The 27052-nt window shown below is 46.6% G+C and overlaps 1 protein-coding gene across 4 annotated transcripts in view; it reads left to right on the top strand.

Annotated features, from left to right (window-relative positions):
* Positions 1–27052, top strand: part of LOC123765293 (uncharacterized protein CG43867) — a 1137736-nt gene that overhangs the window by 288981 nt on the left and 821703 nt on the right. For all 4 annotated transcript variants that reach the window (XM_069335520.1, XM_069335522.1, XM_069335521.1 and 1 more), the window contains exon 2: positions 13419–14584. In XM_069335520.1, the coding sequence (XP_069191621.1) occupies positions 13739–14584 (846 nt within the window). In that variant the 5' untranslated portion in view covers positions 13419–13738. The remainder of the gene's footprint in view (positions 1–13418; positions 14585–27052) is intronic.

The raw sequence follows: 27052 nt of genomic DNA, 5'->3' as shown, positions 1-27052 counted from the left end.
CGTTTTTTGAGGTGCGTTTTTTGAGGTGCGTTTTTTGAGGTGCGTTTTTTGAGGTGCGTTTTTTGAGGTGCGTTTTTTGAGGTGCGTTTTTTGAGGTGCGTTCTTTGAGGTGCGTTTTTTGAGGTGCGTTCTTTGAGGAATGGTAGTAGTGGTGGTGGTGCATAATGCAAGTTAAACTGGGAGTTTGCTGTACTTTATTGTGCAATCGGGTATTCCTCGAAGGGGATCTCTTTGTAGTTTTTGCTTAATTCAGTTTTTGTCAAATTTGCAAAATTCGGTTTTTTGTCAAATTTGCTAAATTCAGTTTTTTGTCAAATTTGCTAAATTCGGTTTTTTGTCAAATTTGCTAAATTCAGTTTTTTGTTAAATTTGCTAAATTCAGTTTTTTGTCAAATTTGCCGAATTCAGTTTTTTGTAAAATTTGCTAAATTCGGTTTTTTGTCAAATTTGCCGAATTCAGTTTTTTGTAAAATTTGCTAAATTCAGTTTTTTGTCAAATTTGCTAAATTCAGTTTTTGTCAAATTTGCTAAATTCGGTTTTTTGTCAAATTTGCTAAATTCGGTTTTTGTCAAATTTGCTAAATTCGGTTTTTGTCAAATTTGCTAAATTCGGTTTTTTGTCAAATTTGCTAAATTCAGTTTTTGTAAAATAATAAACATGGGTGTTCCAGAAATATTTGGAGGACGTTTGTGCTTATCGGTTTGAAATGTTACGTATGATGGTGCTAGGAAAATATTATTATTATTATTATTATTTTACCACCATATAACCCCCCTGGTGACAGATTTTAGAATTAAAAAATAGCAGTAGCCCAAGACTTTTCCAGACTTTAACTCTTAGACATAATGGGTATAAGTAGCCGACCTCTTATGGTGTTCAGAAGTGAACTGGACAAGCCAGGCCGTGTTTGACACTTCAGACTTGTTGACTTGTGGACCAGACCACTAACCAGGAGGCCAAGTCAGAGACCGGGTTGCTGGAACATTGATCCCCGGAACCAACATACAGTATAAGGTAGCCACTCTTAAGTTATATATGGAAAACGAACGCGAGTACTGTATACATCCTACATGTATATAAATGAATACATATATACATGTATATAAATGTATACTGTACTGTATAATACATCCGCAGCAAGGCTCGTGGAATAGAATAAATCACTGAGACACCTGACCTAAAATTATTCAGTGTGGTGGTTGGTGGTTTAAGATTCGCTACCCGGAACAAAAAGTTCCAAGTAGCACGGGCTATGGTGAGCCCGTAGTAGACTAATTATTCGGTGGTAATATGTCTAGGGTCAAGTGAAAGTCTTAAGTAAAATCCACCAGTTTACTGGGACGGACTTGTCTCCATAACACCGCTTCTTGCATACAGAAATCTCTCTGCATACAACCCAATAACAATGAAGTCAGCTGACACAAAGCACAAGTCATAGCAGCTTGACGTCACTAAGCATAAATCACCTAATAACATTGGTACACTTGTCCACTCCAGACTGGCTAAAAGGTTGTGAACATGGAGGGTGGTGATGTTACATAACCAGAGTGGGAGGGGGATGTCTCAGCCTGAACATTAGTAATACAAGTCAGTGAACTATCACTTTGCCTTTGGAAAAACTAAGTCCCAACTGAACTGGCAAATGACAAAGTCGAAAATCTTTTCTCAAATAGTCAGAGTCCACAATGATTGGAAATATGAAGTCAAGAAACTCTACGGAAGTTAGTCCTCAATGCCTTGACAAATGGCAAAGTCAGTCTTCAAACGTTAGTTACAATGACTGGAAATTCTGGCAAAGTCATGAGTCTCATCTCAAAAGTCCACACAGGCACCCAAAATATGACAAAAAGTCCCCAAACGGCTCAACTATTAATATAAGTCACCTTACTACAATAGTTACAAGTTACGAATCTGGGGCCAGATTCACGAAGCGGTTACGCAAGCACTTACGAACGTGAACATCTTTCCTTAATCTTTGACGACTTTGGTTACATTTATTAAACAGTTTACAAGCCTGAAAACTTGCCAATCAACTGTTGTTAATGTTATAAACAGCCTCCTGGTGCTTCGGAGCTCATTAACTATTTAACAATTGTAAACAAAGCCGCCAAATTTTGAGAGAAAAGATGTACAGGTTCACAAGTACTTGCTTAACTGCTCTGTGAATCTAGCCCCCAGGTGAACACACTTAATACTCTGATCCACACAAATAATCCTCCTCCTTACATACTAAGAACAAGTCGATAGATATACACCAACATCCAGAGAACACACACACAGTACGTGTGATATCCTACAAGCCAGACAAACCGGTGAGATAGCCAGTTGACTGCTGGCTGACACCACCAGTCAACTCTCAGTACCAACACTGCACATACATAAATCAACTCAGAGTACAGAAACACAAATAGAAAAATTTACTCGTATAAATATACACCTTGGGGACATACGCACATGTTCAGCTACATAAAATTAGTGTCATACAAATATGTGTATACAACAAACAAGAAGCTCACCAACGGCACTGAGTTGGCTCTATACACACACACACACACACACACACACACACACACACACACACACACACACTGGAGTGACAGTAGCAGCGGCAGGTCCACCAAACAAGCAGTTAGACACACACAAGACCTCAATATAAAAATAATACAGCAAAATACCGTACAATGAACTAAAGTACAAATGTATATAATGATATTTCAAATACTGCACAATGAATTACATTGTAATACAGGTACCTTGATACCTAAAGGTATGAATGACCTCAACGTATCCAGTCTGAACTGTTTAGGCAGGGTCATAACACGCCCTCCCGCCCCCCCCCCCCCCTCCGAAATGATTGGGATTCAAGATGGCGGCATATTTCACTTTGCATAAACTGAAACAAAAATCATAAATCTAATAAAATCAATGTCTTTTTCTGTGTACACTTAAACATTATAATATAGTATCAATGCTCTCTCATTGTTGCTCTTCTTCAATTGATGCAATTGAAGGAGATGTACAGATCTTGCACAACAGAGTACATGGCACGCCAACATTTTGTTTGCAAATACAGCGTGACTGGGATCCTGATTTACAGGAGCAGCGAATCAATTCTCAGCATTTACCCCATATTGTTATAAGAGATCTACTCAGTGGTGTCTATATGCCATCAGTTGTTATCGAACCCCACTGTGAAGATAGCGGCAAGGTAGGATTGTGAATGAGACCTTTCATCCCCCCAATGTATAGCCACTGTTATATATAGCCTCTAGTATGTGCTTTTTTTTTTAAGGCAATTGCCCTTGGCCCAACTGTCAAACGTTTGCTGAAAACTGTTTTTTTCTCGCTTCAGTGGTGGACATATTAGCACATTCTGCACTGTAAAGCAACGCTACATCAATTTCAAGATTCTGCCAACGTTGTGTGCTTAGACATTCCATTGGGTTTTAATATGCAACCCACGAGCTTGTAGCATCTTCAAGTTTTCTCCAGGAATTCCACACACTCTGCCAATGCCAGAACATGTTGACGTGTCGCATACGTTGATAGCGTGCAAGCTTCTTAATGCCATACAGGGGTTCACCTAGAATCTTAGAACCTCTACGATGTTGTGTACACACATGTGCCGCTTCCGGTTGCCAAGTACAAGCAAAATTCAGTCTTTAAAGGGTCTTGAGGTAGGGACATTAAGACAGAGGGAGAAGGACAAGCACACCAAGGAATAACATCCATCGGGCGAGTAGCTGTTGAGAGTCTCAATTGCTCTTTGGCAGCCTCAACGATGCGCTTTGGCCTGCTCTGGGAGCGACGCCCGCCACTGCCCCCCCGAATGAGAAGGCAGGAGGCAGGAGGCAAAAAGGGAGCCCCCCTAATATTTGACAAACAGTATCGTCGTCCATACGGGTAATATGATCCAGTTGTGAGCATAACATTGCTTGTTGAGGAACAATATCGGCTGTGTGAAGTATTCTCTGACCATCAGCTTCTTGTATATAAAACGCTCCATGGAGAGATGTGGCTGAGCATTATGGTGAAGTGTTCCACCATCATTCATCATGCAGGCGATGAGTCACAATAACGTGGATGAAGTATGTTGACCAGACCACACACTAGAAGGCGAAGGGACGACGACGTTTCGGTCCGTCCTGGACCAAGACAATCGACTTGAGAATGATTCAGGACGGACCGAAACGTCGTCGTCCCTTCACCTTCTAGTGTGTGTGGTCTGGTCATCATTCATCATATCCTGTAAACTCCTCCTGCCCTTCACCACTACTCGTGCTAAAAATCCAAACAGTTCTTCTTTATTTTCAGCATTTCTATGGAGGTTCGCCAAATTTTGTGGGAATAAAGTTTGTCAGTCAGTCAACACATGTTGGCCAACTCCAAGTCCTCTTTTCTTCTGAGTAGGTTTCTTGGCGCTGTCTCCAGAGTGACCCAGACGAAGCCTGGGTATAAAATAATAGTTACAACTTGAGAATAATCTTTGTTTAGGCCAAAGGTTCACTCGTCAGTTGACCAAGCCAAAAACTATTAATGAAACATTAATAACCCTATATAAGTATCCAGGTGGTTTAAACAAGGAGGATTGACTTAGGCACTTATGAACTGGGCGTAATTGTTTATCTAAATAGTAGTAAAATGCGCTAATGAATTTAGTTTTTTAATGAACTAACCTTAGGATGGGTTGTAGCGGCTGTATGTATTACTTTAAGAGACTGGCATATTTAGTGTGTTCCTCCCAGCTCCATATTCTGGAGCTGCGAAAATATGCACTCGAACAGGACGACAAACATTCAGTCATGAGGTGTATGACCCTATCGTCTCACATCTGGCCTGGGTCTTCAACACTTATCACAGCCGTCTTGTGAAGGCAGGGTCAGCTATGACAGCCGTCTTGTGAAGGCAGGGGTCAGCTATGACAGCCGTCTTGTGAAGGCAGGGTCAGCTGTGACAGTCGTCTTGTGAAGGCAGGGTCAGCTATGACAGCCGTCTTGTGAAGGCAGGGGTCAGCTGTGACAGCCGTCTTGTGAAGGCAGGGTCAGCTATGACAGTCGTCTTGTGAAGGCAGGGTCAGCTATGACAGCCGTCTTGTGAAGGCAGGGTCAGCTATGACAGCCGTCTTGTGAAGGCAGGGTCAGCTATGACAGCCGTCTTGTGAAGGCAGGGTCAGCTATGACAGCCGTCTTGTGAAGGCAGGGGTCAGCTATGACAGCCGTCTTGTGAAGGCAGGGGTCAGCTATGACAGCCGTCTTGTGAAGGCAGGGTCAGCTATGACAGCCGTCTTGTGAAGGCAGGGGTCAGCTATGACAGCCGTCTTGTGAAGGCAGGGTCAGCTGTACATAAGAGGAAGGTAGCTCAAGAAACTGTGTGAGGAAAGAGGGAAGAAGAAAGAAATATTGCTGGCGTGACTGAGGGGAAGAGGGATAAACTTTTAATAACCGGACTAGACCACAAAGAACGATGAACTCTGACGAAGTTACTGAGGGGGAGAGAGAGCAAGAGAGAGAGAGAGAGAGAGAGAGAGAGAGAGAGAGAGAGAGAGAGAGAGAGAGAGAGAGAGAGAGAGAAGGAAGGGGTTCGCCTTTCTAAGGGATGAGAGCAGAAAAAATGGTGACAGAAGAGAACGGGACTCAAGAAAGAAGTCCCCTTGAGCTTTGTTATTAGTTTCCCCTTCCAAAAAAAAAGCATCAACAAAAAACGGGGTTCGTATATCAGGGATTTGCTCTCATGGCTGTGGCGTCTACCTTTATATATCTTGAGGTTATCTTCGAGATGATTTCGGGGCTTTAGTGTCCCCGCGGCCCGATCCTCGACCAGGCCTCCACCCCCAGGAAGGAAGCAGCCCGTGACAGCTGACTAACACCCAGGTACCTATGTTAGGTAACAGGGACATAGGGTGAAAGAAACTTTGCCCATTGTTTCTCGCCGGCGCCCGGGATCGAACCCGGGGCCACAGGATCACAAGTCCAGTGTGCTGTCCGCTCGGCTCCTCCCACTGGCTGTGGCGTCTACCTCTATAACATTAACATAAAATATGCTCGTAGTTTTTATAATGCCTTTATACGATCTGTTGTAGATTATTATGCCTTGCATCATCATAATTTTTCTCCTAAACAACTACAAGGTCGGCTCCACCGGCTTTGTAGTTGTAGACTGAACACTGGACGCGTGATCCTGTGGTCCCGGGTTCGATCCCGGGCGCCGGCGAGAAACGATGGGCAGTTTTTTTTCACCCTATGCCCCTGTTACCTAGCAGTAAAATAGGTACCTGGGTGTTAGTCAGCCGTCACGGGCTGCTTCCTGGGGGTGGAGGCGTAATCGAGAACCGGGCCGCGGGGACACTAAAGCCCCGAAATCATCTCAAGAAAACCTCAAGAAGAAGAAGGAGGCCTAGATGTAGTACAGAATGATGCCATGCGCATCATCCTGGGTTATCCTGGAACTGTCAGATTTGTTAACATGAAAAAGGAACTAAAATTACCTTCTATTTACAAGAGAATACTTCTACTATGTTTTATGCCAAAATTTTGACATTTTTTGTCACAAAATCTATTCTTTTGCCAAATTTTTGTCACAAAATCCCCAGCTCTATTTAAATTAAATTGAGATCCATTCTAAACCATTCTGACTGTTCCCTCAATCCGCCGCAAAAAGCTCCTTACAGTGTGTGGCTCAGTTGTTGTGCCTATAATCTTATGAAACTGAATGTGTCTCTTAGTCCTGCAACCCGTGCTCGCAAATTTAATAAGTCAATATTGACTTATTAATATGTGCATAGGTGACATACTTAACATAATAGATACCCTTAAAAAGATTCATAGAAAACACCGACCTTACCTAACCTACTTAGTATGTTAAGATAAGCATTTTATTGCTTCGTAATTACAATTATTACCTAACCTATAATAGGTATAGGTTAAGTAATAATTGTAATTACGAAGCAATAAGATGCTTATCTTAAGATACTAACAAGGTTAGGTAAGGTCGGTGTTTTCTATGAATCTTTTTAAGGGTATCTATTATGTTTAGTATATCACCTATGCACGTAGTTAATAAGTCAATATTGACTTTACGAATTTGCGAGAACGGGTTGTAGTCCTGATAAAGCTGTTCACTATATCCCCCCTTGGAAAGATGTGCAGGTCTCTTTACATTATACACCCATCAGTGTAAGACTGATGGGTGTATAATGTACACCTCATATCATATCATATATATATCATCTCATAGTTTGTATAACACAAACTATGAGATGATAACATTAGAAGCTATTGACAAGTCATCTTCAAAATCTCAAACCAACTGAATCCTATGCCTTTACTGATGGCTCCGTGCAGTTAGGCACTAGTAGAACAGGTTGTGCATGTGCAGTGTATAAAGGGAATGAAACGATCATGTCTAGTACACAGAGATTGAACGACTGGGCAATCACGACACAGACTTAGCTATTGGGTATTTATCTAGCCACTGAGTTCCTTAGACTCAATGGTAGTGGAGTGATATTCTGTGACTCTAAAAATGCTTTGCAGTCCTTAAATAACCCATCACAATTTATGTCTGAAGTAGCTTGTAATATTAAATGGAATGGAATTTTTGCCAAAGATAATAACTTTTGCATAACATTTGAATGGATCCCATCCCATGTTGGAGTTGGAAAACATGACTTTGTAGATCGATTGGCCAATGAGGCTTGCAGGAAAGAAAACACTAATTATATAGCTGTGGACTATCTAATGCCCAGAGACCTGGAAGCTGCAGTATTAAAAGCTATGACAACTTTTGTAATAATAGGTATTTGTATGGTCAGCACAGTAACCGGACCAGGCAATGTGATGTAGTCACTGCGGTAATTCGCCTTGGCTGTAGGCACATCTGGCAGGTTAGTGAGGCTGAGCCACTACCAGAATATTCAGATTGTAAACTCTGTGATAAACCTTTAATGCATTTACTAGAACACTATATTGTTGAATGTGAAACCGTAAAAGATTTTAGACCTCCTGGCTTATTGTACCACCAACTGTGTAACTATTTCATTAAATCTGGAGTACTGGACGACATCCTAACAATTTTTCCAAAATTTGCTTCTCCATTTTAAAGAATGAAGAATAATTTTATTTGTATTATTTTTAAGCTGTATCTCTTATGAACCTTGTGTGGCAATGCACAATAGAAAGTTGTATTCACATATTCGTACATTGAAACGTGTATACAGTCTGATGTAGTTGATTATAACTATGATATATACATGTGCTTCAGCCTACAGTTTAGACCTATTGTCTTGTGTATGACCCTCTGTCCTGCGTGACAGTGAATACCAGCATTATCCTCACTCTAATATGACCTAATTGAATTCCTCAGATTAAGCAAAATTGTCATTCATTTTTGTCAATTAAGATGTTAATAATAATAATAATAATGTCACCACTGTACCACAAAGCTGCAGAATGCTGTACCACCACACCACAAAGCTGCAGAATGCTGTACCACCACACCACAAAGCTGCAGAATGCTGTACCACCACACCACAAAGCTGCAGAATGCTGTACCACACCACAAAGCTGCAGAATGCTGTACCACCACACCACAAAGCTGCAGAATGCTGTACCACCACACCACAAAGCTGCAGAATGCTGTACCACCACACCACAAAGCTGCAGAATGCTGTACCACCACACCACAAAGCTGCAGAATGCTGTACCACCACACCACAAAGCTGCAGAATGCTGTACCACCACACCACAAAGCTGCAGAATGCTGTACCACCACACCACAAAGCTGCAGAATGGTGTACCACCACACCACAAAGCTGCAGAATGCTGTACCACCACACCACAAAGCTGCAGAATGCTGTACCACCACACCACAAAGCTGCAGAATGCTGTACCACCACACCACAAAGCTGCAGAATGCTGTACTACTGTACCAGCACTGTACAAACACCTGCGAACGAGTCTTCATGAACTCATTCAACTTCAACTTCATTCCCTCCCCCATGCCCGAGTGCATTCGGGTTATGTGGTGTTATGATCTCAGCCTACAGGAGGAACGAGTCTCCCTCCTTGAGAGTTATTCATCAGGCCTGACCTGATTAGAAGGTCTAGCAAATATTGAGGTGATAACGCATATGTAAAATAGTTGCTTGGATATGTATAACAGTTTGAGATTATGGGCAATGAAGAAGAAAACAGATAAATGACTGGCTAGGAGATGTGGACATTTTGCTGGAGGCGTGAAGCTCGCTTCCGGAGGACCTTGACCTCACTTGAGGCCAGACATCGCAGGGGAAAAGCCGCGCTCCGTTGAGCTCCCGTCAGAAGGGAACCCCTAGTGATATATCTCGAAGAGAAGAGAAGTGTGCAGACGTACCAGCTGTGGAATCGAGCTGGGGACGTGTGGTCTCAAGTCGTGGGCGATAATTAGTGAATATTAAGCCGCCCGGAGGCATTATTGTGGGCCGTGGAGCGCCCTGACCAAGCCTCGTCAGAGGAAGAAGCGCCCTCGACCTTATAATCTGTGGTAAGCACGATATACGCCAGTTCATAGTGATTGCTTGTAGTTGGTCGTGTGCCCAGCGACAGTAGCGATGTTTATTTATAAGTTAGACATGTTTTAATAAGGCAGAAGGCCTGAAATAGGAGAGTGAAGAGGGAGGAACACGGAGCGACGTCCATCCTCTCTGAGCTCTGACGGACGACTGAGGGAGCCTGGCTCCGGACGGAGGAAGACCCTCCCAGCGAGTGAGGACCGCCGCCAGGCGAGGTGGAGTATGGACCCGCCCAAAACGGGGGAGTCCACTCTCACTGTATGTAGAGAACAGATAGAGGTTTGAGGCAAGCATATTGTGTGGTTATTTTTGTTTATGTGTTAAAGGGGAACATTTTATTGGAGTGTCGATGGGTTGCAGGTTTGTCTTTGGGGAAGAAGTTGCTGAGAACTTCGAAGCCAGCCTAGATGAGGTAATTGATGAGACTCCAAGGTAGTGAAGCAGAGGACCTCGAGCTGTGAGGAGAAGCAGTGAAGAGGAGTGTCACGTGCTTCTGTAGAGGTGGTGTAGCAGCCAAGAGAGCTGTGGAGGAACCTAGCAGAAGGGTGGAGCACCGTAGTTACTCAAGGAAACTTCATGATAGCAGCCTGGAGAAGCTGCAGAGGATCCTGGTAGTGAAGCCCGGAAGAACCTAAAGATATTAGGGTAGTGAATTTCCAGAGGTGGAAGGGGAAGTTCTGGTGGATTACTTGTAGGGAGTTGATAGTGTTTGGTTGTCATTAGCGTGCAAGACGCAGTGAGAGGTGAGTGACTGTTTGCATTCTTATGTCAAGGAGTGTTTTAAACTGAAGTTTAGAGTTACAGTCGTAGGCTGGATTACCTACAGATGTATGCGTTCCAGGACTGACAGTGATCGATTGATCATTGTTGTGTATCAATGAACATTTATACTGATATATGTTATTGCATTCAAATGCTGATTTTCTATATATATATTATCTTGCTGATGGTGCAACAGTGTATGTAGACTTGATCAACTTGAGGAGGTTGATAGTATCAGGTGGTGAACCAGGAGATAGGATACCACTTGATAAGCTGATAATAGAGTTCTGATGGTGTTGGAGTGCAACCTGATTGTAATATTATAGAGAATAGGATTCATTATTATTGTGTGTGTGTATGTATCGTGTATGTGCTTTGTCCAGTAAATGTATCCCAATTTGCTGGTGTTTGCCCTTGTCCTAGTGAGGCTTCCCAGGAGGTAGTAAAGAAGGAGAGAGAGAGAGAGAAAGAACCAAGAACCACTGCTGTAGACAGGGTAGAAGGTAATACTAATAAGTCAAAGGGGGATTGAGGAGATCATATCACCTAAGGAGAGAGTGGGGAGTCACAGCGGCTCGAGTGGGTGTGTGCATGTGACAACGAGGCTGAGTGTTGGAGCCGCATCCCCTAAACATGTGACGTTGAGCCCCTCTCCAAGAGCCAGAAGCGCCAAGGGTGATCTCCTAGTGAAGTATAAGCACTCTACCGAGTTGTGGGTTGGGTTGTCCGTAGAGAAGGATCAACGACGACAACACCACCAACCCACACAGACTATAATAGTGGTCAACTATTTCATCTAGTGGAGGTTTAGCTCACGGAACATACACTATAAAATGATACACCTGAATGGTACACAGGCTGCCTTTTAAAGCATTTGATATTGCATGGTCACCATGGCCTATTTTGTGTTTTTTCTGACTTTCCCTCCCTCCCTCTCTCTCTCTCTCTCTCTCTCTCTCTCTCTCTCTCTCTCTCTCTCTCTCTCTCTCTCTCTCTCTCTCTCTCTCTCTCTCTCTCTCTCTCTCTCTCTCTCTCTCTTTCTGTCCCCTTCTATTCCTTCCCCTCCTCACCCCCCCCCCAGGGGTGAGAAGAGGCCATACAGGAAACAAATTATCCCTCGTAATTGGTGGTTGACACGCCAATTAGCCCTGCCTCGTTTTATTTTGGGTGGTAATGATGTAGGACAATTTTGGAGTTTTTTTTTTGTTTTGTTTTCTTTTTGTGGCCAGTGTTTGTTTTAGTGATGGATGAAGCGCAGGGTCAGACGCGCGTGCGGGTGGCGTGCACGAGCCCAGGGTCAGGCACTCACGTACACTCGCGTGCACTCGCATTCACGTATAAGCATTGAAGATACTCTGCTCACACGTACATACTCGAAAATACACACAATCGCACGCAAACACAAGTACACGCACAAATACAAATGTGCGCGCGCGCGCGCACACACACACACACACACACACACACACACACACACACACACACACACACATGGGATATGAGCTACGAGGAGAGACTACGGGAACTAAACCTCACGTCACTGGGAGACAGAAGAGTTAGAGGGGACATGATCACCAGATACACGATTCTCAGAGGAATTGATAAGGTAGATAAAGACAGACTATTTAACAAAGGGGCACACGCACTAGGGGACACAGGTGGAAATTAAGTGCCCAAAGGAGTCAGAGACGTTAGAAAGAATTTTTTCATTGTCAGAGTTGGAGACAAATGGAATGCATTAGGCAGTGATGTGGTGGAGGCTGACTCCATACACAGTTTAAAGTGTAGATATGATAGAGCCCAGTAGGCTCAGGAACCTGTACATTAGTTGATTGACAATTGAGAGGCGGGACCAAAGAGCCAGAGCTCAACCCCCGCAAACACAACTAGGTAAGTATACATATTTCAGTATTTCCTTGTTGTGATACGACAGACAAAAAGGTTCATTTGGAACTTATGAAAAAGACGCTAAAGGAGGCGATGAGTCACAATAACGGGGCTGAAGAATGTTGACCAGACCACACACTAGTAGGTGAAGGGACGACGACGTTTCGGTCCGTCCTGGACCAATTCTCACAGTCGACTTGAGAAAGGTTATCTTGAGGTTATCTTGAGATGATTTCGGGGCTTTTTAGTGTCCCCGCGGCCCGGTCCTCGACCAGGCCTCCACCCCCAGGAAGCAGCTTGTGACAGCTGACTAACACCCAGGTACCTATTTTACTGCTAGGTAACAGGGGCATAGGGTGAAAGAAACTCTGCCCATTGTTTCTCGCCGGCGCCTGGGATCGAACCCAGGACCACAGGATCACAAGTCCAGTGTGCTGTCCGCTCGGCCGACCGGCTCCTCCCTCCTCATGGTGCAGGACGGAGCGAAACGTCGTCGTCCCTTCACCTTCTAGTGTGTGGTCTGGTTAACGCGTTTAAGGAGTCCTCGCACACAAGCCAAGAGTCTTCTTGTATTTAACCCTCATGCTATCTTAAGCCTGTATTATATCAGGCCTAAGATAGCGTATCTTAGGTCTAGGATTGCTAGTAAAGGTTAGGTTAGGCGCTATATTTATTTTGTGCTTAAAGTAAAACAAAAAAAGTTTCTGATTTGACCAAACTCGGCAATAACTTTCTGGTGGTCCAGCACTATATATTTGGTACTTTCTAGTGGTCCGTCACTACGTATTGGTACTTTCTAGTTGTCCGTCACTACATATTGGTACTTTCTGGTGGTCCGTCACTACATATTGGTACTTTCTGGTGGTCCGTCACTACATATTGGTACTTTCTGGTGGTCCGTCACTACGTATTGGTACTTTCTGGTGGTCCGTCACTACATATTGGTACTTTCTGGTGGTCCGTCACTACATATTGGCACTTTCTGGTGGTCCGTCACTACATATTGGTACTTTCTGGTGGTCCGTCACTACATATTGGTACTTTCTGGTGGTCTGTCAGTACATATCGGTACTTTCCACCAAATAGTTGCAATAAGGACTTCCATTTTCGTCAATATATCCATCAAAGTACTTGGTTCTTGTGCCAATAATGTATCATCGTCATTTATCATTGGCTTTTGTTTTCGAACGAACATTAATATGTGTTTTTGTCTGTTTGCAGGTGGAGGGGACGTGGTGGAGCCAGTGTGTGGGCCCGTGTGGGCTCTGTGAGCGCCCTGTGGGGCTCTGTGAACGCTCTGTGGGGCTCTAAGCGCGCCTTGTGGAGCCCAGTGAGCGCCTTGTGCGCTGAACCACCTCCCTTTTTAACAGTGGGCGGTGACGGTGTGGCGCCACACTGCTTTAAGGAGGCAATCCAGGAGCCTCGTGTGAGTGGTGCTCTAGCTCCCGGGAACCGGTGGTGGTGATGGAGTGGACGCGGCAGAGCGCCAAGTGACGTTACAAGTTAGGTTAACGGCCAGTTGATAGCGGAGACAGTTCAATATGGCAGAGGGCGATAATCCGGGTAATCAGGGTGCGGGCTACCCGCGCCCTTACTCCCACATCATCCAGGCCAACCCATACACCCATGAGATGACTCTAGCCGCCCATAGACTCTCGGATTCTAGGTTTTTCTTCTCGGAAAGGCGGCTGTCGCAGCTGTTTAACGTCGATGGTTGGACTGAAGAGGGCGAGACGACCCGTAACGAGTTCGGCGACGAGGACGACCCGGGCCACGACCCGCCTCCGGAGCCGGCCCCCAGGGCCTCGTATTGCCCCCCTTCTCCCGGCACCCCAGGCGACCCTACCCCTCCGGCGCCAGACCCTCGCTATCCGGCTGTGCGTCAACCCTCCCTCTACTCCACCCTCGGGTCCGGCTGCCACTTGGACCCGAGGTTCTCGGCCGAAGTGGCACTCGACATGGCACGACTCTCCACCATCAGCGGCGCATCCGGCCGCTTCAGTTCGGGCCACCTGGACGAGGAGGACGAGGATTCCTACGGAGCCGGCAATAATGGCGACGTGACCCCCACTCCAGGATCTCCAGGGTCGTGTCGCAACTCGCGCAATCTCTCAAGTAGATACTCTCAGCTCTCCACCCTGGCCTCGTCCTTAGCCTCCTCCTCCGGGCACCGCTCCTCCCTGCCCTCAGCCCTCTCGGAACTGGCAGGGGAGGTAGGGGGCGTGGCTGACCTCCTTACTGACGACGATGAGGGCCTCGGCCCCGGACCCATGGTTTGGGGCGGCGACGAAGTGGTCAACTGGCAAGAACGATGCCTTGAACTGGAACTCTCCCTGCAGCGGTTCCGAGACCAAGCCGGCAAGATCAGGGAACTTCTCAGAGAAAAGGTAAGTCTGATGTATAATTTAGTTTGCCCCTTTTTTGACTTATTTCCCCGAAATTAGTAACATGAACTTAGCTTTAGTGTATTCTAATTGTTGCGTTGACGGTAAGGACACAACCTCGAACTTGAGTTCGATGTTAACCACTGTTGGTGAGAAGCCAAGCACAGGTTTACAAGAGAAAGCTCCTCTTGTAAACCTGTATATGGTTTACAAGTACAGGTAGACTTCAGCTCCACTACAGGAGAAGTGGTCCATCAAGTGGAAGTGCTGGAATAGGGGCTAGGGTAGTCGAGGGAGTCTTAGCTAGCCCACAAGACGGATGATGTGGGAATGAATTCATCAGATAACACTTTTTTTTGTTATTTTGTTCAATTTATTAACGGAGTCTTGATACGGTGTATTAAGGATTTATTCAACCTCCTAAAGAATGATTTAAATCTCTTCTTTGCATATGAGTATTTTCGTGAGATAATGTTGGAGTAAATCACCAGCATGTGAGTAAGAGCCTCAGAGGCTGAGTGAGAGCCTCAGAGGCTGAGTGAGAGCCTCAGAGGCTGAGTGAGAGCCTCAGAGGCTGAGTGAGAGCCTCAGAGGCTGAGTGAGAGCCTCAGAGGCTGAGTGAGAGCCTCAGAGGCTGAGTGAGAGCCTCAGAGGCTGAGTGAGAGCCTCAGAGGCTGAGTGAGAGCCTCAGAGGCTGAGTGAGAGCCTCAGAGGCTGAGTGAGAGCCTCAGAGGCTGAGTGAGAGCCTCAGAGGCTGAGTGAGAGCCTCAGAGGCTGAGTGAGAGCCTCAGAGGCTGAGTGAGAGCCTCAGAGGCTGAGTGAGAGCCTCAGAGGCTGAGTGAGAGCCTCAGAGGCTGAGTGAGAGCCTCAGAGGCTGAGTGAGAGCCTCAGAGGCTGAGTGAGAGCCTCAGAGGCTGAGTGAGAGCCTCAAGTGACAGGTGCTGGCTCAACAGGTCAACACAGACGAGCAAAAATAGTGCAAGGAATAGTTTAGGTCGTCTGAGTACAGTGTGGCAGATTGCTATTGAAATTGCACTGATTATCAGGAAAGTTGCAGAACTCAAATCCACTCCCGGACATAAACAAAAAATCTCGTCTGATTGGTCGAACAGAAGTGAGACATTGTGTAATGCTCGTGATTGGAGGAGCATGTTACAATGCTTGGATAAATGCCACTTACGTGTGAATATAATGATATGGATTATAGTACTTGTAAATGTATTTATGTGCGCTGATAAGCGGCCGTCTCTGACTTGCGGCCATAAAGTTGGTATAAACAGATGGGTCTGGGAACCTATTTTTTGCTTCGACGCTGCTGCTGATCTGTGAGATGACTTGTTAGGTGGGAACTTTATCCCTGGTTGAATGGGATGTTCATGTGTAGGTAGATGACAGATATAGGTGATTACTAGGTGACACCCCCCCCCCTTCTAGGGCACCTGCATTAACATAGTGCCAGGTGAGGCCCTAGTTCACCTGCCTTAACATAGTGCCAGGTGAGGCCCTAGTTCACCTGCCTTAACATAGTGCCACTGATAACTATCATTGAAGAAACGTTGCTAGAATGTCGGGGCTCGGTTGTGTGTGCGCGCGCGCGCCGTGGGAGTCTGGCAAGTTGTCTGCCTGATCATGTAGACTCTGATGAACCGTGCTCCCTGGGGGGGGGCCTGTGTTCACTGGGGCGAGGTCCCTGATCAGCTCGGTGGCTCAGCCGCTAACGATATCACCAAATGGAGAGTATACTTGTAGATCATTATAGACTTGGCTCCTGCAGGCGGCGAGTGACCCGCGCCGATACGGGTATTTTAATTGTTCACGACCCGCTTGGCTCTCTGCTCCCCGACGGAGGGGGAACCGGCGGATCACCCGTCAGAGGTACCAGTTAAAACGAAGTAATATCAAATCCACATATATATCTTGAGGTTATCTTGATGATTTCGGGGCTTTTAGTGTCCCCGCGGCCCAGTCCTCGACCAAGCCTCCACCCCCAGGAAGCAGCCCGTGACAGCTGACTAACACCCAGGTACCTATTTTACTGCTAGGTAACAGGGGCATAGGGTGAAAGAAACCCTGCCCATTGTTTCTCGCCGGCGCCCGGGATCGAACCCAGGACCACAGGATCACGCGTCCAGCGTGCTGTCCGCTCGGCCGACCGGCTCCTAAATTCAAATTCACTCCCGGGACACACATCACGGGAGACATCTCCCGTCACGCAGGGTGCAGTCGCACCTCCACAGATCTCCAGTATCATCTATTGATACTGGTGATGGCTCAAAAGGGCCACCACTTACGGGCTATTCATGCCCGTGCCACCTTTTGGGTGGCTTAATCTTCATCAATCAATCAATCACTCCCGGACACAAACACAACAAACAATCTCATCTGATTGGTCGAACAGAAGTGAGACATTATATAACGCAGTCAAATCTCACTACATGTAGAGAAAACAATATAAGATTGATTGATTGATAAAGATTAAGTCACCCAAGAGGTGGCACGGGCATGAATAGCCCGTAAGTGATGGCCCTTTTGAGCCATTAACAGTATCAAGAGCTGATACTGGAGATCTGTGGAGGCGCGACTGCACCCTGCGTGACGGGAGATGTCTCCCGTGAAACAATATAAGATATCTCTGGGTATTCATACCGGAAGACGTTACTTTTAAAGAATACAGTAATCAAAATAGCCGCCACAGCTGCGAGAAGAATGAGAGAGATTGGATAAGAAGAACTGTCCAAACACGAGGCGCCACAGCAATGATACTCTTCAAGACACTATAGTGCTCTCTAGGGGGGCCGGCCGGCCGAGCGGACAGCACGCTGGACGCGTGATCCTGTGGTCCCGGGTTCAATCCCGGGCGCCGGCGAGAAACAATGGGCAGGGTTTCTTTCACCCTATGCCCCTGTTACCTAGCAGTAAAATAGGTACCTGGGTGTTAGTCAGCCGTCACGGGCTGCTTCCTGGGGTTGGAGGCCTGGTAGAGGACCGGGCCGCGGGGACACTAAGCCCCGAAATCATCTCAAGATAACCTCTAGGGTGGCATAGTGTGGCACAGTCACAACCTCAAACAAAGCTGAAGTCACTGATCTTGGCATCTAAGAGTGAGTGTCTACTGCTCTAATTCCCGTCCATTAAACATCTGAATTGTTGTGATAACTAACAAAAATCAATATGACCGGGCCACGGGGGACATTGATCCCCGGAACTATCTCAAGTTAACCAGACACTCAAGATGGTACTTCTCATTACTCTTACTCCCGGTACCTCTCATTCTCTCTCCTGGTAATGAGTCTCGTTATCAATATCTCTTTCCTGTTTCCATTTTCATTGACTCATGTGTCCTCTCTCCCACCAGCATCTCTCCCTCTGTCCCTCCAGCATCAATCATCTTTTCTCCTTCAAATGTTTTATCTCCTTCCCTCAGCATCCATCCATTCCTCCTCGGAGCGTCTCCCTCGCCAACATGTCTTCCCACACAACGGAGCATTTCTCCTCCTCCTCCTTTCTCTCGCTGCCTTGACAGCTATTACTCCAGCAGGCAGAGCTCTGCTGTCAGTCCCTGACTGACACGACAAGATTGAAAGATTTGGCCCCACGTCTTGGTGTTGTGGCTCGTCCCCCAAGATTGTGTTTCTGGAAGACGTGGAGAACCTCTTTGGTGGAGGAAACAAATCAACATGGTTTTGTTTATATATATTCTTTACTAAATCAGTTTTATTTGGAATTTTTTTTAGTGAGACGTGATCAATACTGGTGTGGTCCGGCTGGGACACGGAGGTCAACGTGTATCTGGTCTCAGATTTTGGGCCCTAGGTCAATCAGGCGTCCCTTATGACCGCCTAACTGTAGCCAAGGCTATTGCTACTTGCGGTCCCTGAATCACCCTCCACAGCCTGGTCGAACACAACCCCCCCCCCCCTAAACGTGGTTTATTCGTGTTCTGTACCCCATACACGAACCCTGAACGCGTTCAACTCCTATTGTATATTATAACAAGTTTTCATATTATGAAAAATGTGTGTATTTTGGTGTCAGGTTATCTTGAGATGATTTCGGGGCTTTAGTGTCCCCACGGCCCGGTCCTCGACCAGGCCTCCACCCCCAGGAAGCAGCCCGTGACAGCTGACTAACACGCAGGTACCTATTTTACTGCTAGGTAACAGGGGCATAGGGTGAAAGAAACTCTGCCCATTGTTTCTCGCCGGCGCCCGGGATCGAACCCGGGACCACAGGATCACAAGCCCAGCGTGCTGTCCGCTCGGCCGACCGGCTCCCTGTCAAGCATAAATTTAGCCCACGGTGTCAACAGTATTCAATAACCTTTATGTAAATTATATTTTAAAATGGTCAAAATGTAGGGTTCAGCTTCCTATTGGTTGTCTTGTGTGTGTGTGTGTTATTTTTGCAGTTTCTTTGCTTTCCTTTTCAGCTTGATTTTTATGGTTCTAATTTAATGTTTCTTTGTTTATCCCATTTAGCATATAAAAGGAAAGGTATGTGGCTTTGTTTTTGTTTTTTCGTGTAAAGGTTTGATAATACTGAGTACACCTGGGTATACCTGAGTACACCTGGGTATACCTGAGTACACCTGGGTATACCTGAGTACACTTGGGTATACCTGAGTACACCTGGGTATACCTGAGTACACCTGGGTATACCTGAGTACACCTGGGTATACCCGAGTACACTTGGGTATACCTGAGTACACCTGAGTACACTTGGGTATACATGAGTACACCTGGGTATACCTGAGTACACCTGGGTATACCTGAGTACACCTGGGTATACATGAGTACACCTGGGTATACCTGAGTACACCTGGGTATACCTGAGTGCACCTGGGTATACCTGAGTACACCTGGGTATACCTGAGTACACTTGGGTATACCCGAGTACACCTGGGTATACCGAGTACACCTGGGTATACCCGAGTAAACCTGAGTATACCCGAGTAAACCTGGGTATACCCGAGTAAACCTGGGTATACCCGAGTAAACCTGGGTATACCCGAGTACACCTGGGTATACCCGAGTACACCTGGGTATACCCGAGTACACCTGGGTATACCCGAGTACACCTGGGTATACCCGAGTACACCTGGGTATACCCGAGTACACCTGGGTATACCCGAGTACACCTGGGTATACCCGAGTACACCTGGGTATACCCGAGTACACCTGGGTATACCCGAGTACACCTGGGTATACCCGAGTACACCTGGGTATACCCGAGTACACCTGGGTATACCCGAGTACACCTGGGTATACCCGAGTACACCTGGGTATACCCGAGTACACCTGGGTATACCCGAGTACACCTGGGTATACCCGAGTACACCTGGGTATACCCGAGTACACCTGGGTATACCCGAGTACACCTGGGTATACCCGAGTACACCTGGGTATACCCGAGTACACCTGGGTATACCCGAGTACACCTGGGTATACCCGAGTACACCTGGGTATACCCGAGTACACCTGGGTATACCCGAGTACACCTGGGTATACCCGAGTACACCTGGGTACACCCGGGTACACCTGGGTACACCCGGGTACACCTGGGTACACCCGGGTACACCTGGGTACACCTGGGTACACCTGGGTATACCTGGGTACACCTGGGTATACCTGGGTACACCTGGGTATACCTGGGTACACCTGGGTATACCTGGGTACACCTGGGTATACCTGGGTACACCTGGGTATACCTGAGTACACCTGGGTATACCTGTGTACACCTGGGTATACCTGAGTACACCTGGGTATACCTGAGTACACCTGGGTATACCTGAGTACACCTGGGTATACCTGAGTACACCTGGGTATACCTGGGTACACCTGGGTATACCTGAGTATACCTGGGTATACCCAAGACCTGTTGTTCAGGCGTTTTTTCCATGATAGTTGTGTGTGTGTCTGTCTTTCTCTCTGCCTCTCTCTCTCTGCCCCTCTCTCTGCCTCTCTCTCTATGCACATATGCGAGCAGATTTTCGCATCAGGAAAGTATTAAAGATCTGTGGGAAGACATTCCCCAAAATCTAGTGACAGAAGCACACATTAACATAATAAAATTTGTATTAGCAAAACTGACCAACTTCCGTTCTGTGCCAGAGAGAGAGAGAGAGAGAGAGAGAGAGAGAGAGAGAGAGAGAGAGAGAGAGAGAGAGAGAGAGCATCAGCCGTGGACCTCTGATCAGAGGTCCACGGCTGTTCAACAGCAAACATTAGAAATATTGCCGGAAATAAGGTGGATGTCTTCAAGAGACATTTAGACAAGTTCTTGTAAGAAGTGCCGGACTAATCAGGCTGTAGTGGATATGTGGGCCTGCAGGCCGCTCCAAGCAACAGCCTGTTGGACCAGGTTATCACAAGTCGAGCCTGGCCTCAGGCCTGGCTCAGGAAGGGAGGGAGGGAGGGAATTATCAAGGGGAAAGCGCCAAGCCATTATAACTATATTGCACTTGGAAGTGATTAGGATTTGGGATGGGACGGGGGGAAAGGAATGGTACCCAACCACTTGGACGGTCGGGAATTGAACGCCGACCTGCATGAAGCGAGATTGTCCCTCTACCATCCAACCCAAATGGTTGGACGGTAGAGTCCAACCACTTGAACTTGAGAATATTGCTTCTGTTCCCCAGGTAGCTCAGGCTCAGGTAGTGGAACAACTCTCGAAACCCTCTTCAGGTATGCTCCGTGTAGCCTGAAATTTAAACAAAGGATTCTTCCAGGTTCTGTATAAAATACATGTAGAAGTCTTGTATATTCAGCTCTAGCCTTTTACTCTCAGCTGAAACGTTACAAGACAAAATAAGAAAAGGCCAATAAGACTTCCGGGCCTTAGTTAAGATTGAGTGAACTGGACCTCATCACATTGAAAGGAGGAATAAGCAGGGTAGGGGGGGAGAGAAATGTTAGCGACATACAAGATTCGTAGCCTAATTGACACAGTAGATAAGGCAGCTAGGAGCAGCAGAGAGAAGGGTCATAGGTGGGACCTGGAGACACAATTGAGATGCAAGAACGTCTCCGGTGTTGCAATAGTCAAAATAAGGATTTTTAACACGAAAAATCAGTGAATTTGTACCTGTATATGTGTGAATTGATAGTGTGAATTTCCTGTATAGCCATTTGCACCTGTATACCTGTGTGAATTTACCTGTATATCCGTGTGAAATTTGCCTGTATATCCGTGTGAAATTTACCTGTATATCCGTGTGAAATTTACCTGTATATCCGTGTGAAATTTACCTGTATATCCGTGTGAAATTTACCTGTATATCCGTGTGAAATTTACCTGTATATCCGTGTGCATTTACGTGTACATCTATATATCTATGTATATATATATTACATTTCTAAAATGAAAGTTCCCTCTTGGTATTGACGCCTCGCGCTGGTGAACACAGCAGTGAAAAGCCAGGGATTTTTTTTTTCAGCAGTTCATCTGTGTAAAAGATTTGCTATAGGTTGGTTGCGTCGACGTTACGGGTTTCCGTTGTGCAGAACAAAATGTTTAACCGAACTGCGGATTGCTACTCGCTGGTCCGGAAACCGGTTGGGCACGGTGATAAGCTTTTATTCTCCTGTCCCTTCGTGTGCTTCTGTTCTCCTGTCGTTCTTCTGTCTGTTGCGCGGCTTGCGTGCCTGTCTGTGGCGTTCGTCTGTCTGATCTTGTATTTGCCTGTTAGATCTGTTTATTTTTTATCTTGCTCTCCTTCTCTGTCTCTCTTTCTTCCTCTCTCACTACCCTTCTGTCTTATAAACCCTTCCCAATCTCTTATTTCTCCTCTCCCTCTTTCTCTATTTTCTTCCCCTTACTCTCATTTGACATCTTTCTGTTCCACTTTCCCCTTCTATATATATATATATATATATATATATATATATATATATATATATATATATATATATATATATATATATATATATATATATATATATATATATATATATATAATCTTCCCGTCTTCTCTCTCCCCCACTCTCCCTTCCTCCCTTCCCCATTTCTTCCCTTCCCCATTTCTTCCCTTCCCAATTCTCCACCTCATTCTTTCCCCATTCCCACCGCCCATCCCTCCGCCCCCCTGCCTCCATCTCATGCTCTCTTACTGTGAGAGTATTGAGTAACGAGTCTCATGAATGTCATGCATGAGTAATGGAATAGATTTGAAAGAGGGGGGGAGGGGGGGGGGAGCTGATGAATCAAGGAACGTGTGAATAACTGAGCAGGTGAGTGGGGAGGAATGGGTAAGGGAGGGGGGGGGGTGACCCTTGGGTAAGGTCATACATGGGGGTCATTTTAATAACATTGTTGGCCTTTGGTACCATTTGGTAATTAGGTAAAGGGGCCCTTTACCTAATTGGACCCCTATACCACGTTCTCACCTGTGGACCCCTCCTACAGCTACGTTCTCACCTGTGGACCCCTCCTACAGCTACGTTCTCACCTGTGGACCCCTCCTACAGCTACGTTCTCACCTGTGGACCCCTCCTACAGCTACGTTCTCACCTGTGGACCCCTCCTACAGCTACGTTCTCACCTGTGGACCCCTCCTACAGCTACGTTCTCACCTGTGGACCCCTCCTACAGCTACGTTCTCACCTGTGGACCCCTCCTACAGCTACGTTCTCACCTGTGGACCCCTCCTACAGCTACGTTCTCACCTGTGGACCCCTCCTACAGCTACGTTCTCACCTGTGGACCCCTCCTACAGCTACGTTCTCACCTGTGGACCCCTCCTACAGCTACGTTCTCACCTGTGGACCCCTCCTACAGCTACGTTCTCACCTGTGGACCCCTCCTACAGCTACGTTCTCACCTGTGGACCCCTCCTACAGCTACGTTCTCACCTGTGGACCCCTCCTACAGCTACGTTCTCACCTGTGGACCCCTCCTACAGCTACGTTCTCACCTGTGGACCCCTCCTACAGCTACGTTCTCACCTGTGGACCCCTCCTACAGCTACGTTCTCACCTGTGGACCCCTCCTACAGCTACGTTCTCACCTGTGGACCCCTCCTACAGCTACGTTCTCACCTGTGGACCCCTCCTACAGCTACGTTCTCACCTGTGGACCCCTACAGTGAAATAGACAGAACTGGCATAATTGACAATGCGTACAGAAACATTACATTCATGCCTAGGCCACAAGCCCTGCATTGTTATTCTGTCATATAAATGATCTCTGGAGATTAAGTCTCATAAGAGGTTCTGTTTAATAGTACAACCCTCGGTGTTAGTCTCTTGGACCCCTTGGAATTCTTCCATGGGGGTCCATTGATCCCTTGAAATTCTTCCATGGGGTCAATTGACCCCTTGAAATTCTTCCATGGGGGTCCATTGACCCCCTTGAAATTCTTCCATGGGGGTCCATTGACCCCCTTGAAATAATTCCATGGAGGGTCCATTGACCCTCCCCCCCCCTGCAAGCAACAGCCGCCTGCTTGGAGATATCTTAGAAACGGACTGTAGGTTGCGGGAATTGGGTAATTCAGTTTATACTCGTTAGGTAAGACTGGAGCAGAGTGTTTCCTTAACAAACCTTAACACAGGTGTGTTAACACGAGTCACGTTAAATCATTTTAAATTCAACGGTTGGTCTAGATCGTTTCCCCCGAGATCCAACGGTCTGTGTATCGTTATGATTTGAAATTCAAGTGCTGGTGAGGTCGTGCAGCAAGAGTCATCCCACACCGCGTCCATGAAATCCGTTAAAGGCGATAATCTCGCGGTTGGCAGAGGGAAAACGGACCGTAAAGCTGACTCGAGTTCCTCGACCAGCCCCTCGGGGTTCTAATGTCGCAAACTGTCGAAGGTGAGGAAGGAATAACGGCGTTCTTTGGAACATTCCAGAGCCGCCTGGAATCCAGGCCAGTTGCTGATATTGGCTTATGTGTGAGGCGGGTCGAATGTCTTTCTATTGGTGCTGGAGTGGGCGTGGATGTCTTGTAGGTTGTGGAGGTAGTTGTGGAGAGGTGGTTGTGGAGGGGTAGTTGTGGAGGGGTGGTTGTGGAGGGGTGGTTGTGGAGGGGTAGTTGTGGTTGTGGTTGTGACCACAGATTGTGAGTATTAGGATGGGGCTGGAAGGTTGTTTGATAGCTCTGGTTGTTAGTTAATCTCTTCTCGTATTATGTCATTCCCTCGTTTGTCCATCTCCCTCCCTCCCTCCCTCCCTCTCACGTTTCTCCCTCCCACATCCCCCTTCTATTTCCCTTCCCTCTCCCTGGAAGAGATTCAGTTCAGACAATAACGTCAGTGTACGTGTACTGACTGGTGATATCCATGAGTAGAGACCAAGCAGGTATCAAGCAAAAACAAACTCTCAGCTTCTCTCAAAATAAAACCCATTTGGTTTCGACTCCCCTGGTCTTAAACTCGAACCGTTAGTTGCGTCTATAATCTCATGTGCTTTGAAGCAAGTACAAAATGGTTGAAGTTATTGGAGAAAAAAGAACAATAATTCTACTGTGATTTACGGACCAACTCGCAGAAAGGAAAGGTTCGTGAATTTATGCAGAAAATTCTAATTTGCTGCGTGAAAAAGTTCAGGATCCGCTTGAGGAGATTAAGAGGAGGACCCATTTCACCTCACTTTACAAGCCGTCTCCTGTGGAAGTTTGGTGCCCGAGACTCTGGTTCCTCTCTTCCCTTTCGTGAATACGGGATTCTATCCCTTTCTTGCCCTTTCGTGAATACGGGATTCCATCCCGTCTTGCCCTTTCGTGAATACGGGATTCCATCCCGTCTTGCCCTTTCGTGAATACGGGATTCCATCCCGTCTTGCCCTTCAGTGCCTCGATGTTCCTATCTCGCTTTCAAGACATAGGTAATCGCGTTCCATTTACCTTTTTTTCAAGTTTCTTCTTGAAAGATTTTCTAGTGTTTGAGAGTTTGAAAGGTTGCGTAAGAGCAGTGTTCGTAACACAACGAGTAGAGGGGGGAGAGGGGAGGAGGGATTTCACCTCGTTGGTGTGATTATTGAGCAGAACAACTCAACCAGAGCATCATCCAGGAAAAGGATTGGATGGGAGTATGTAAAACCTCTTGAATCCAGGGATCCCATCACAATGGTTGTACTATTCGAATCACTTACGCTGCCTCGCCTTCAGCACTGCCCGGTACTCACTTCCCCCATCAGAGCAAGAGGGAATAGAAAGAACTTGTACGACAGGCAGAGACTTGATAAAGCACCTAAATGGTTCTCAAAGCTCTCAAAATGTACTCGCAAGAGTGCATTTTGATGCCCTTCTCGTCTCTAGATAAGATACAAGAAGGGTATGTCATACTGGAAGACTGTGTTCCATACTGTAAGGGAATTCCATACTGGAATTTGCACAACAAAATATCTTCCTACTGGAGCAGAAGACTTGGAAGGAAATGCAGAATGGACCAAGTGAAGAGTAAAGGTGCCATAGGTACAATCAGAGGATCATGAACATCAGAGATCCACGGCTGTACAATATCTTCCCAACAAATATAATATTGCCCGAAACTCAATTTGGGCGTGTTCAAGAAACCTTTAGAGGAGTTCCTGTGGAAGGCATCGGTCAGCCGGGTTGTAGTGGATACGTGGGCCTGCGGGCCGCTCCAAGCAACAGCCTTCTAGATCAAGCAATGCCAAGACAAACCTAGCCCCAGGCTTGGGGGAAGTCGAAGGAAGGAATGAAACTAATTGGAGAAAGCGCCAAGCCATTACATATAGCTATATAATCGAAGAACTCTCGAAACCCATTACAGGCATAGTGTTGGAAGTCTACAATCAGTGTTGTTGGCATTCTACACAAGTGCAGCGTTGGACTTGTACACTATTGTAGTGTTGGGATTCCACACAAGTGTATAATATTGGAATTCCACATCCACTTTACCTTGAGGTTACCTTGAGGTGCTTCCGGGGCTTAGCGTCCCCGCGGCCAGGTCGTCGACCAGGCCTCCTGGTTGCTGGACTGATCAACCAGGCTGTTGGACGGCATCCAGTATAGTGTTTCAATACATAATCTGCTGCTGCTAACCCACGTCCAATATGAATTAATCTGACTACAGCGCTAGTTCAACCTAGTTGCCTGGCAGCAATTCCCTTGTTAACGCAAGCTGCAATCAGAAGTGAAGCGGCACATGAACCCGTAATCCGCACGCCGGCGGAGGAGTCCCATAGGACTCCTCCACGAACTGATAGTCGAAGCCGTGTAGATTATAACTCCAGCGTCCACTGTACCAATACTGAGGTAACGTCCGCTGAGGGGTAGTCCATCTTGCCTCATTATCGGTACTGAGGCAAGAGGAGTCTAACGGGGCCCATCCCGTGATTGATCCACGGGCCTAACTCCCATCCTCAGAGCTGCTCAATGGACCGTGGAGTCGGGGCACAATCTTGCCTTCACCGAGCTGTAATGGCTCACTTCATGACCCGCGGGGACGGTGTCGAGGCCCCCAACGTTCCCGTCAGTTCCAGGTAAATGTCTAGCAAGGGTTG

Source organism: Procambarus clarkii, chromosome 33 (genome assembly GCF_040958095.1).
Source record: "Procambarus clarkii isolate CNS0578487 chromosome 33, FALCON_Pclarkii_2.0, whole genome shotgun sequence".
Classification (NCBI taxonomy): Eukaryota; Metazoa; Arthropoda; class Malacostraca; order Decapoda; family Cambaridae; genus Procambarus; species Procambarus clarkii.
Note: the sequence above shows the minus strand (reverse complement) of the source record. Positions and strands in the feature narration are given on the sequence as shown.